Source organism: Dicentrarchus labrax, unplaced genomic scaffold, assembly GCF_905237075.1.
Source record: "Dicentrarchus labrax unplaced genomic scaffold, dlabrax2021, whole genome shotgun sequence".
Classification (NCBI taxonomy): Eukaryota; Metazoa; Chordata; class Actinopteri; family Moronidae; genus Dicentrarchus; species Dicentrarchus labrax.
The window spans coordinates 933,753-947,479 of record NW_026136709.1 but is presented as its reverse complement, the minus strand read 5'-3'; the positions used below and the strand labels follow the sequence as shown (position 1 = coordinate 947,479).

Sequence of the window (13,727 nt, the reverse complement as noted above, 5' to 3'; positions counted from 1 at the left end):
ATGCCTGAAACAGAAAGTATTTCCACGACAAACTGTCAGAAACCACCAGAAAACAGACTGTCCAGCAAGGAACTCAGAAGCAAGGCAGAGAAAGAAGAAGATGAGGACTACAAAGACTTCCAAGGTTTGGATCTTTGTTCTGGCAGCTCACCACGCTGTGGACACATCTTACTTTGTCCATGTCTTCAGATAACAGTGTGCTGAGTTGGACCAGACTCCTTCTGATGGCTCTGGCCAGTTTGCGTTTGTATTTCTTTTGCTCTTCAATCCAGAGGTCGTCTGAACACTTTTGCCTTCGCCTTTGGCCACCTCCATCACGGCCTACATCCACCTGCCAGCCAGTCCTCAGCCCACCAGGAACCACAGAGGCCTTCCCTTCGCCCTTCAACTCCAACAGCTTTCTTGTTCTGGACTTGTTGGCAGGTCGACCACCGTTTTGTGTGCCCTTTTAAGTGTACAGTTAACTGGTTAGTCACAGTCACCGTTTTTATACTGACTCCACTCCCTTAAAGTCCAGCCCAGGTACAGTGCATGACTGTGGCTATTTTTACCTCCAGATAGTGATTGTAACTTCGGATAAAGGACAAGTATGCAGTCAGTGCTGTCAGTGTGTTTGTATGTGACATGGGGATAAGAGTGAAATCACTACAGGATCTTGTACTTGTCACTTCCATTCACTGATATAGAGCTGGTGTGTCAACCCCAACACCTTTGCAATTTCAGTGTCCTGTCCATTGATCAAATTTAAAAAACGCTAAAGGAAGGAAATAGAACAGATTGAGTACCCAATAGGGTTGCTATTGTTGATTAATCTAGTTTAGTCTATAAAATGCTTATCACAAATTCCGAGAGCCTAAAGTGATGTCTTCAAAAAACTTATCTTGTCCAACCAACATTCCAAAACCCAAAGACTCTTTACTTACTATCATAAATGACAAAGGAAAGCTGCAAACCCTTACATTTAAGAAAGTGATTTAATTGATGATCAGAATAGTTGGCAACTAATTTTCTTTTGATCCACTAATTGTTGCAGCTCTCACAAAACAGATATGCTTTAGTTTTATCAAATGTATCAATCCCAACTAACACGCTCAACCCAGGACCATCCACACTTCTTTACACCCCGAGTATAGTTTCATTGTCAGGAAAAAGTCAATGAATCAATAAACAATGCTGTTTTCTTCCTGCATAATCCCCAAACAGCCTTCTTGACAACTATCTGATAAACTTCAGATATCAGTCAGCTTGGTAAGGATAGTTTGGCCAGCTGATGTGCTGCTGACAGGCAGCCGGTTTGCAGCACAGAGAATACACATGCACACATGAATATAGGAATTGTTGTGTTTTTGTTACCATAGAATCACCCTTTTAAATCAGACGCCATGGGTCACCTTCCATGTAGTCATGTTGAACCACCATGTTTTTACAGTATCCCAGAATAGACAGACCAAACACTCGCTCTAAATAGCCACTTTAGTTTCTCCTTTGCACTTGGAAAGGGAGGGTGAAGTGAGGTAGTGACAATCTGCAACTACAACACTAGATGCTACTAAATCATACACACTGGTCCTTTAAGTGTCAAGTGTGAGACTTATGCATGAAGGACCCCATTCCGTATGTGTGTCAGGCCAATTTGTGTTAATCTGGCCCAGAGGAGAGAACAAAGGAACAAGTGAACATAAAAGACCACACAAATTGTTCTGATTATGTGATAAGTCTGCAGTTGGCAATGCTTAAGAGTCTTATGTATTCAGTCTAATTTGGGGAAAATCCTGTGTAGCAGCAGCTGCTTTATAGTCTTATTCTAGTTTGTACCATGTGGGAGGAAGCCACAAGGGGGGGCTAGTCCTCAAGTTATCCTGCTCTGAATTTTGTATCACAGGACTATTGTAGGAACTGGCAAGGAGGTAGGACGATGGTAAGCAGCTAATTCAAAGAATGGAAACCTACCACACTACTGGGGCCGGGAGGGAGAAAAAGCTGATTCTGCTGTTTCTCTCCTCCTCTTCACCAAGTTCACAGAGAGCCACAAAGAAAGAGGGCCATGTTCTCTGTCCCAACCAAGATACTGACAGATTGGCAACCACCCTCAGACACACATTAATACACAAAAACACCACTGATTGCAGAGCAAGAGATTAACTGGTCTTGGCTTTTTTTTTCTATTTTCATACTTTGTGTGTGTGACATGAAGGCGGGGATTAAACACTTTTCCCAGGAAGCTGAAACCCCATTCGCATCTTAATTAAGGCCTGAACAAGAATTGTTTTATCTATCGGGTTTGATAGTGAGACTTCCAAAAAGTAGGGGCCTTTATGACATTTATACATACACATCAGAAATATGAAGATTAGATATTAAGATGACAGTTTCTTTGTAATGATGTTACACATTTCTTTTGAAATTTGACAAAACTCTGCTCTGTGCGTGAGGAACAGACTTTTTCTTACCTCTAATTCGTGGATGGAGCCAATGGCATACAGGCTGATGTGTGACTGGCAGTCTATTCTGCCCTCGGCTACATCCAGAGGGCTGAGGCAGAGACCCAGAGGGCTAGCTGAGGGTTTTAGGGTTTTAGGTCTCTCGGGGGGGTCTGTCAAACCCTCCACGCTGACTGACTGGCCCAGAAGGATAGGAGAGACAGAACTGGACCTTGCTGAGTGAGGGTAGCGAAAGATTTTGCGCTGAGCTGCTGGCCTAGGGCTGTTAGGTTTAGGGCTCATTGGTCGTAGGGGACTCTCAGTCAGGCTCTCATTGGCCACTGGATGAGACCTGGTCCAGGATGGAGAAATCTGATGAGTAAGGATGACTTGTGAGCAGGGGCTCAAAGGTGAGACAGGGCTGATGTGATTGGGCAGTGGGACTGCAGAGTCATCTAAAAATGGAGATAGGCCAGACACACACAGTGTGGTAGGTAGAACATTTGGGGAACATTTTCTTTTCTGGCCCTCAGATTTGCACCCGTGGGGGGTTTCCATTCCACTCCCTTGTGGAACTCCACGCTTGGTGATAGGATCTGTGTGGCGAAGGGTTCTGAAGGAGGATGGTGACCCTGGACTGCTGAGCCTGTCCAGGAGTGGAGAGGACAGAAAGTCCTGCCCAGAAGCCATGTTGCTACATTCCCCATCTGGCACTGAAAGAGTTCTTTTCAGAAGCTCAGCCTCCTTTGCCTTTTTCAGCTTCCTCCAGGATTGTTTGGCTTTACCTGAATCTACATCAATGCCCATAGTGGCCTGCTCCTCATTCTCCTTATCCATTGAACGGGACTCAAACAGACTGGACAGGGACTTGTGTGCTTGTGCGAAGCGCATGCGGATGTTTAAACTGTCGTTGCTCTTGCTCCTCTTGTAGGTCTGCCCATTAGGTGACTGGACTTGCCTAAGGAGGGGGTTGTCTGTGCATGGTCCTTCGTTACCCTCCCTGCTACTCCCTTGGCCGACTAGCTGACGGACATGCCGAGTGTGGGGTGTAGAGGGCAAAAAGCCACAGTCATCTTCTTCTACCTCGTAATGGAATGAGGAAAATGCTTGGTGGACTGTTTGGTTGAGGATGTCATCTTTGACAAAAACCTCATCATCTGAGTTGTCCCTCAGCAGCCCTTGCTCAGGCAGAAGGCCTTCCCCTACTCCATCTGATGACTCCTGGGGTACCTCCTCACTTTTGGCACCCTTTGAGCCCTTAGCCTTCCTAAAAGAAGGCATTTTAGCAAAGACAGAAAACTTAGAGCCTTTATTTCCTGTCTGGTTGCCTTTTGTTTTGCTTCTCTTCATTTTGTCAGGATTGGCATTTCTGGCTGAAATAGCAAAGTGAGGATCTTCCAACTCATCACAGTTGCTACTAGCTGAGGTGTAAGACACAGCATCATAGGCAACAGTCATAGGTCCACAGCGCTTTTCACTACTACTACGTAGGACAGGTGTTGCTGGGTTCACCTCAGGTTCTAACTCAGCAGTGGTAAAAGATTCTTCCTCCTGCTCATTCTGGCGATGTGGACTGGAGATGTCCCCTGAAAAGTTAACATTATCCTTAACTTCCTCAGCAGGCCACATGATCTCATATTCTTTCGTTGTTTCTATTTCTAAAGCATCTTCTGTTGTGCAACAATGTTCCAGTGAACGCTCAGCCTCTAGAATTGGCTCTAAACTACTGACAGCAAGCAGGTTAAGGCTGGTATCAGGGTGTGAGTACCTTACTACCCTCACCTCCTGCTGTGGAGCTGGCAAGCTGACCTTTCTGTGGTCTCTGCACTCCTCAGCCAGTGCATGTTCCTCAAAAGATTTGGATAAGCTACCTCTTTCTTTGTTGGGTAAGCTGTGATCCCCTGGTTGGCAGCAATAGTGTTTCTCTTCTTTAAATTCACTGTCTACTAATAGGCCTCTGCTCTTTGAACTTGACAGTGAAGGCTTCAGGGCTTCATTTCTCTCTGAGTTAGAATACTTGTATTTCAGAATTTCTACAGCAGTGTTATCCTGAATACTCTTCTCTGTCTTTACTTTTTCTAATTCATCTGCATGTGCCAGGCTTAAATGTCTGTGGCTATTAAGGTCTTTCCATAGAATAGATTCAGAGTCCTCACTGCTCCAGTTGGGTCTGTGATCCGGTGAAGGCAGGAACACCTCAGAATCTTCCAGAAGCTTGTCTACCTCTGCCAAGGGGTCAGAGGTCACATTCGTTGATGGCTCAACAGGAGGGCAAATTATTCTCTCATTACTTTTGTAGCTGCTCTGGGTTCCCCCTGAGAAACAGCCTACACCGTCCCCTCTCCCCACCCCATTTATACTGGACTTGGTGTTATTGTTGGAGTCTGAGAGCAGAGAAAGAGAAGCCTGTAGGCTACAGGAAGGTTCAGGGATCTTCAGCTCCAGCTGAACTTGTTTACAATGACTAGAAACTGTGCTGACAGTAGTTTGTATGTTTGTCAAAATGGCCTTTTGAGCTATGTGAATGGACTTAGTAGCAGCAGGACATGTTGATGTTTTTCCTATCTCACTAGGTACATGCTGAGTTAAGTAGGCATCTGGATCCCTGGCATTTGCTTTAGGAATTACTCTCAGCTCACTGTGCTCAGAAAGCTCTTTTGTGCCAAGATCTGAATGTGGATGACTGATTTTGCTTACTGCTTCCACAATTTGTTCCTGGTCAAGATAAACATGACTGCCCTTCACCTCCTGCTCCTTGTTTTGCCGGTGAAGAGAGCAGGGTGACCCTACCCTCCTCCTCTCTCCTTCAATGTTGTTTGATAACAGAGGGGAGGTATCCTCTGCTCCTTGGTTGCTAGGAAAAAACAGATTATTAAACAATGGGGAATGAGGATATTCCTCAGTCCCCTTACCAGTGTCAGATTGGATTTGAGTTGAGTCAGGCCCTGGTTCTACACAGCCTGAGACCCAGAGCTTTTTGACAGAATGGAGCTGCCAATTAGTGGGTATTTCTATCGTAGCACCCCCCTGATCCAATTGATTAGGGATTAAATTCTGTGGTTGACCTGGAATTTGCCGTGGTTGTAAGTTTGTATTCTGAAGTCGTTTCTGATCGGGTAGCCTCTCAGTGAGCTCCTCCCTGTCTACAATTGGGACAGGTAAGGTTAAAACAGAACCCTTTGGAACCACAGTCAGCTCAGTAGCACAGGTATCCGATGGAAAAGAGACTGTGGTCTCTCTGGAGAATGTGATGGAGGAACAGATTTCATTTACTGTCCCAGGTGGTTTAGTCCTCTCTGTTGTAGTGCCAACACACCCACACTGCTCTGCCTGGAAGTAGACACCTGACACCCATGCCTTATCCTGGGGCTTTGTTACACTAGTACAAACCTGAGGGTGGATCTCTGACAGTCCTCTCTTGGAGCTCTCCTCACACAGAGGTTGTGAGCAGCAAATATCCACCTTGTGTGCCAATACATCAATTTGTGTATCGAGTATGTTTCTGAGCCCTGACTTTGTATTATGGGAGACACTATTTGTCTTTGTACCATATGCTTCTGTGATGTTTGGACTGGCTACAACACTTTCTGTAATTATCTCAGATTTAGAGTGTGTTGCTGTACAAGTACGGTCAAATGTTGGTGCATTTATTACATCAGTATAATGTGCATCAGCTAGGCATGTGTTGTCTATACAATTTTTTGCTATTTTGTGATGTTTTTCACTACAATATGTCCCCACACTCTCGCACAAGTCCCATTTGTTCTTGCTGTGCACTTTGTCATATTCGATTATATCCTGGTGTTCTATATTTTCTATGTGTGTGTGATGTCTATCATTGCAGCCATTGTTGCATATATTTAAACCTGTGTTTTTCTTTACAGAGTAAGTGCTCAGCAGTTCAATATTCTCTACTTCTACATCCTGAACTTTAAATAATCTTTCTCCGATTGTGTTCTCTAAGCTTTTTCTATCAGTGTTTCCTGTCTGTAACCTTGTCTCATGTTCATGTGTGCTTTTCTGTTGTTGTGTCTCTACAATTTTGGCCTCTGTGGGATCTACATGTATCATGCATATTTCTGAGTGTGTAGATTCCTTCAGCCTGTTGGGATTGCTTTCTTCAGGTCGCACATGCAACTTCACTCCCTGAGTGTCTGGTGGACTATTTACCTTTGTCTCAAAGGTGTCTGTGTTGTGTTGGCTCTGAACATGTAAACTGTATGGCTCCGTGCCTCCCTGTAAACTGGACTGTTCTTGGTGCAAGTCTAGTTTTAGCTTTTCTGTGCTTAGATGGGGTCGGATCTCGACTGAGCACAGGTCTCTGGTGCTGAGCTTCAAGGGAATATTAGGGTCCAAGTGATTCTCTGGGCTTTTCCTCCTGCTACATGTGGATAGTCCAACATAAGTCTCTGTCGCATCTCTGTGGCTGTCCTTGGATGTCACAGACTCTCTTTGCCAGGCTTTACTCTGCCCATTGCGGAAGCTGCTTCCTCGCTGACCAATGTAGGCGTCCTCCAGTCCCAGCAGGGCATCCAAAGAGTCCTCCCCATCTGGACTCAAATCTGACAGGGTGTCGCTGTGCCAGGAGCGGGAGTCAAAATACTCATCAGATGTGTCACCTCCTCCTATGCCTCTCTCACACCATTCCAGGCAGTCAGCGCCTAAATCCCCCTCTAAATCTAATCCTTCAGAGAGATGGGGGGAGTCTTCAAGGGCTTCCTGGGGCTGTGGACACAGGAAAGTAGAGGGGGGTGAGATAGATAGCCCAGTAACAACAGAAGGTTTAGCACAATGCTAGTAAGCTGATGCTCATACAGCAACTGACAAAAAAGAAACAGATAATTGTCGAAAAAAGTCAAATGTATAAATGATGGACACACAATGTCTCTGACTTCACTGTAAAGTCCATTCTCAGTGTATGTGTGCTGGTGGCTTCAGGTTTCTACATTACACCATAGAAGTTGCATGCTGGACTAGGACTGACTTCCAAATTATTTGTGATGTCACAAATCCTGCTCGTAGGCCCTGGCCCTCTAAATCAGATTTTCAATGAGCACAGAGAAACTCTCCACTTTCAGCAGATTAATGTAAAACCATCCTTCTAGTGTCAAACTCAGCACAGACATCATTCAAACATCACACTGTAGGAACAAGAAGAAACTGATTTATGACTGGAGGGCAGAGATGGGGACTCGAGTTTGGACTCGTGCTCAAAAGACTTCAGACTCGACTCGGACTCGTGTTTTGGGACTCGTGAACAATCATTATGTTTTCTTTTTTGGCGTATTAATATTGAGGAAACTCTGAAACGTCTGACGAGCTTAATGTGATTCCTTCCTTTTTTTCATGGTAACCATGGTAACCATAGTAACATATTACGCACTGGGTGTGCGGCCTCACACACTAGTACCTCGGATGACGACTATGGCGACCGGCGGCACACCTGCAGCTGCTGCTGTACCATTTGTGACTACATTTGGTTATAAAAACTTAAAACAGGACAGCACCAACAAAAGGAGCGCTGACTGCAAAGTCTGCAGTACCCGAATCAAGGATGCTGGATCCACCACATCACATTTTATCAGGCACCTGAAAACTCACCCGGATAGGTCAGTCACATTAGCGCTTATGGACGGTTAGCTCAGCATCGGCTATGTAACGTTCACTTAGCTTGCTACTAGCTTTGTAACTGAATATTTGAATAGATGAGTGAATGTTAGTTTGCTTGTCGCACTTGTTTGCATTGAGTGGCGTTGACATGACGTAAAAATAAAAAAAAAAGGTCGGGTAACGTTAATCATCTACGTTGCCACCATCTACTGGCTAACGTTAACCGTAGAAAAAAAACATAGTTATACTGTCGGCTTACAGGCAGGCTACAGGTTAATTGTTGACCACGTAACGTTAATGTTACAGGTTTACCAGGTTACCATTACACTGAGTTTGAGTGAGAGGATAGAGGAATGTGTCATTAGAGACCCAGTGTATTTAAACAATACGGTTGCAGAGTGCAAACCTTTAACTTTTTTGTCCACTGGCAAAATGGCTAGTCTAGTGAATGTTGAAATTTTACCAGCCACTCAATAGATTACCATTGTTATTTTGAGTTTTACTTTTATGCAAGGAATCATTTTTGTCATACAAGGTGCCTTTTGGAACAAAAATGGTCATGTTTTAATATCACCAGTTTATAGACTTACAGTATATTTCAGATAATATGGCAGCAACAGTTTTGCTTTTTTTTGTGAACAAATTTTTAATTGCAAATAACACAGAAGTAACATATACAAGTGTTTAAAGTACTTTTAAGTGTTTTGCTTACAAGTTGTTTGCATTTAGCTAAAGTGTGATGTTTTGCACTAATTGGAATGATGTTAATTACAATGTCTTTGGGTGAGGTGTAACATTTTCTATATTTGTTCTTATTATGGTCCCACTGAGCCTGCACAATAGGGGGCAAGATATACTGTAACTATATGTTCATGTAGGAAGAGTACAGTTTTCTTTAAAGGAAGGCATTCATTGTGTGTTTTCTTCATATTGCATTGCAATAGCCTGTTTAAAGTGATCATATAACAAACAACTAATCAGTACTGATACTGTATGCTAATAGATAAAGGAGTGATAATAATACAGTAAATGCTTTGAATTTCTTAAATATAGCTGTGCAGTTTTCTTAGTAGACCGGATAGCTGCAGATGACAGAAGGCTTATTACAACCAGAAGAGACATGTGACTTTTATTTTTTAGAGACTTGAGACTTGACTTGGACTCGTGACCAAAGACTTCAGACTTGACTTGGACTTCCAAAAAAAGACTTGTGAACATCTCTGCTGGAGGGGACTTAAATCTGACACTGATGGTCCGATGCTGTATTGTATCTCTTAATATAGGCATTTTTTCTTGCAAAAATGTTTTGCAAAGGTCAGGAGTTATTTGGCTGATAAAATTACTTCTTGTAAAAAAGTTTGAAAATCACTATCTTGTGGGGTCGGTTGACTGACAACGACCTGCTGGTATTGCTAGGAGATGGTAAATAGTAAATGAACTGTACCAATATAGCCCCTTACTAGTCTTCCGACCACTCAAAGCGCTTTACACTATACACATGTCACATTCAACTATTCACACACATTTATACACTGATGACAGAGGCTGCCATGCATGCATGTTGCATCAAAAGAAACAAATTCACACGCAATTTGTGGTTCAGTATCTTGCTCAAGGACACTTCGACATGCCAACCTTATGATCAGTGGAACAACCGTTCTTCCACCTGAGCAACAGCGTTCTGAGACACACTGTCAAATGTGTACTCTGTGTACAAAATCTGCACTACTAACTGGAGAACATGAGGCCTCCACAAGTTTGTCTTCCACTCCAGCTAACATTACAATTCATTCTCACTAGAATTTACCCTTTGTGTATGCTACTTCAACACTTATGTATCTGTCATTTAAAATCAGAGAGTAATGTACAGAGTCTTGGAGTAGAGTACTGAGTTTTAAGGTCACAGAAGGGGAGCCACATTGACCTTCCAGCTAATAAACTTCTTATTAAATTGGATTGAATTAAAGCGATATAATGAACCACCACAGATATTGCACCAAACAAATAAATCTTTTTTGCACAGTTTTGACAAAATAAGTACACAAGTCAAAACAAACAAAGACATGTGTTACAAGGGACAAATGTAAAATCAAACTAAACTGTTACTGTTACATAATCTCAAAAGTTCTCCATACTGTTGATGCTTTGAGCTAAAGTTTATCTCAAGCAACAGGTTTCTCTCCCTCTTAAAAGCAATGTGCACACATACACAAATACCGACACATAAAAGTGCCTATGGTACCTGCACAATTCTTATGAATGAAATCAACTTTTACTTACTCTCCAGTGTTTCAATGCATCTCCTGTATCCAGCACCAGAGCAAAAAGGCGAGCAGCAAACCAGCTAAGCACTGCTCCCATGGCCTCCCTCACACATATGCTCACACACATTACATATACACGCTCGCAGGGTCTCTTCTTTCCCAATACTACATGCCTGTAGCTTCCCTCTGCGCTTCTCTTCCTTTGTCTCCTGCTTTATCTCCCATGATCATCAATCCTGCTTGCTAAGAGCTCCAAAGTCTTAAATTACAGAACCACCCCTTTCTTTATCTACCTGCAGTGACTGGCCTGTACATAAAGCCTTGCAGCAATATAACTGTACACACGGGAAGGAGCATGACTTCCCTTTTCACTGCATGTTAAAGATGTGGTTCCTCTACAGCAGCCGCAACCTAATCCAACCTCAAAACAGCAGGTACACAGTGATCTCTGTGTCTCAATAACAAGGAAAGACATTAAGAAGCCCTGCTATAAATACAGAGCTGCACCTTCAGGCAGTGCAGGGTGCATGACAACTCAACTCAAGGACAGGTAACCTTAATGCAAGCTCACTCCAATCACATTAGGGAGTAAATAGCTCCATGGGTTGTAAACTAAAATAGGGTCTGCACAAGTCTGCCAAACTTCCATTGTTGATCATTAAGTGTTTTGGATGGCGCTATCTACTAGTTAGAGTCCGAGCATATAGTTTCTCTTTCTGGCCTAAACAAATCCCTATAATTCTGTAATACTGAAATACTGTAATCTATGAGCAATAGTGTTAGCACTTTAAAATAATTTAAAGACAGTTCAGATTAAGAGGGCTTTCAAAACACAGAGCATTAAACAATTATACTATACATTTCTAATAAAAGAAAACCTCAGAATAAATCTCGCTGATTTTAAAATGATTAAGTAATACAACAGAAAAGCCTTGTAAAGATTATTCTAAGAATGTGACCAAAATGTCAGGATCCTGTTGCGTGGCCCACATGGATTCTTAGAATCCTTTAACATTCAAATGCAAATCCTGTAGGATTCTGAATCACACAAATCATTACAAGACTTCAAAACAAACCATAAAAGGTAGCGGTTTAGTAAATTAATAATTATAGTTTAAACATAGCTTTAGAGCATCCGCAGAAACACATTTTAGCCAGTGATAGAAGCAGAGTAATAAGCAAAAAGATACCTGTTTGACAAAACAGTCTACACTCAAGGTCTACTTACTCACTTTTGCTAGACCTCAAGTACCGAATGTGTTATCAGCTAAGGTCAAGAAAACCTTTCTGTTCTTAGGGATATTTGTTTGACCCATTATGCACACTAAATGTGTATGTTTATTACCGCAATTCACTGTTCATGCAAACTAATTACTACTAATACATATATACTACACCAACTGCAGCTGTCACCAACTCAAATCATCACTGTTTGTAAAATGCAATGGTATTTGGGCCATCAGTGGCCCAATGATGTACTGTGATAGATGTACTGTACATGATACAGTCCCTGCAGGATTTCATAGGCTTTCTTGTTTTTTGGAGGGGGGGGGATTTTAATGACAGATATTAAAAAAAAAATTGGGATGCATGTTGTGATGTTTTTGCAATGAATTTGTGGGAGAAAGTGAAAAGCTGCAATGTATAATTTATTAAAAATAGAGTTTGAGTTCCTGTGAGAATAAAACTTAATCACGACTTCCTGGAGGTACTGTGGATACATATCAGTGATGACCCATAATGTGAGAAGTAGCAGTTAAAACTGTGATAGTAATCACATTTTCAAAATAGATGTGGTATTTCTGACTGTTAGAACACAAAAATTATGAATCATGTCTCCAGTTCACTCAAACTATAGATACCTGCTCCAACAAGGTGCCCAGGCCAGATCCACTTGGACATTTGGCAGACAAATGTAATGTTCCCCACTGACCTGCTGAACACCACTCCCTGAACCCACCTGCCCACCCAAACCCAACCCCCCTTAGCCTGAGGGGCGGGACCAAAAAGAAAAACTCCTATCATTGGTAAATCCACACATGCTACATTCACAGAGTGGCTGCTGTTATTTTCTGCTAATTAATTAGAGTTGAGTGTCTTAAAGAAGCTTAGAGGCTTAGCAGAGCTCCCTTTCTAGCAGACAGTGGAGTGGCTGATTGAAGCACAGCACACACACAACTCTTCACCGGTTACCCAAGCATGCACGGCCCATGTTATTATCCCCTGTAGCAGGCAGAGCCCATACTTCTGACTGAGCACCACTAGCAGAGAGACACTCTCTACAGAACCAACAACTCACTGAGCTGGAAAATAGAAGTTCTCACATTACCTCTGGTCTGTACCAGCACATACTGAAGAGCTTCAGGGTCCATTCACCGCATTTTTATATTGTTTCATGATTCTTCACTGTACTTTTTAAAGCTGACAACTGGAGATGTCCCAAGTCAATCCAAATGATGGTATCAGGGCTGATGTCTAATGTTATAAAGAGTTCGGTCTAGACCTGCTCTATTTGAAAAGTGTCCTGAGAGAACTTCTCTCATGAATTGGCACTATACAAATAAAATTGAATTGAATTGAATTGAATGTCTTTGACTAGCTAAAGTCTCCATAGCAACAGACTTGCATGGTGATAACCCTGGAATTGACGTGCTGTGTGAGTGTGAGGTGTGGTGTGTGTGTGTGTGTGTGTGTGTGTGTGTGTGTGTACAGTATATGTGTTTTGATAAGAAAGATGAGAAGGTGGCAGAAGTACCAACACATGCCACACATAGTCCCCTGACCACCCATGACTCCAGACAATCAAACTAGTATTAAAAGCAGAACAGTAGGTGACACAGAGTAAAATCTTAAAGGACCACTGTGTAGGATTTAGTTCCATCTAGTTGTGATGTATCAGCTTGCAACCAACAGAATATCTGTTGTCTTCAAAGTGTGTATAAAAAACTAACTAAACTAAAAACTTGTAAAAAACACAAAAGGCCCTATCTAAAGCCAGTGTTGTGTTATGTCCATTCTGGGCTACTGTAGAAAGATGGCAAATCAATATTATATTCAGTTTCAGCCAATAGATCCTCCTAAATGTTACACACTGGACCTTTAATCTATGATGGTGGTCTGGCTAAAAGGGTTGCCATGGAGCCCTAGCAATCTACTCAGCAGGGTTGTTAAACAAAACGTGTGCAAACACACATACACAGACACATACTGGGGGATGTCGATTCTCCTGATCGTTAACTAGTTATTTGAACATATAAGCATAAGCATTTTTGTACAGTGGGAGGAAGTGGAGACACAAATGTCTGCATCCTCCTTCTTTAACAATAACTGCAATAACAGATAATAAATCATACTAACAAATGGGACAAGACCAATTATTTATTATTCTTAACCAGGTTTGTGAAATGAATGAGAAATGTTCATTATCTGATCA

At 42.3% G+C, this 13,727-nt stretch overlaps 1 protein-coding gene across 5 annotated transcripts in view; it reads right to left on the bottom strand.

The window, feature by feature from the left end:
* arhgef4 (Rho guanine nucleotide exchange factor (GEF) 4) overlaps nt 1-13,727 on the bottom strand; it is a 127,444-nt gene that overhangs the window by 61,118 nt on the left and 52,599 nt on the right. For 3 of the 5 annotated variants that reach the window (XM_051410209.1, XM_051410211.1, XM_051410212.1), the window contains 2 exons: nt 2,451-7,145; nt 152-445 (listed from right to left, as the gene is read on the bottom strand). In XM_051410209.1, the coding sequence (XP_051266169.1) occupies nt 152-445; nt 2,451-7,145 (4,989 nt within the window). The remainder of the gene's footprint in view (nt 1-151; nt 446-2,450; nt 7,146-13,727) is intronic. The other 2 variants (XM_051410210.1, XM_051410213.1) reach the window with 2 other exon arrangements.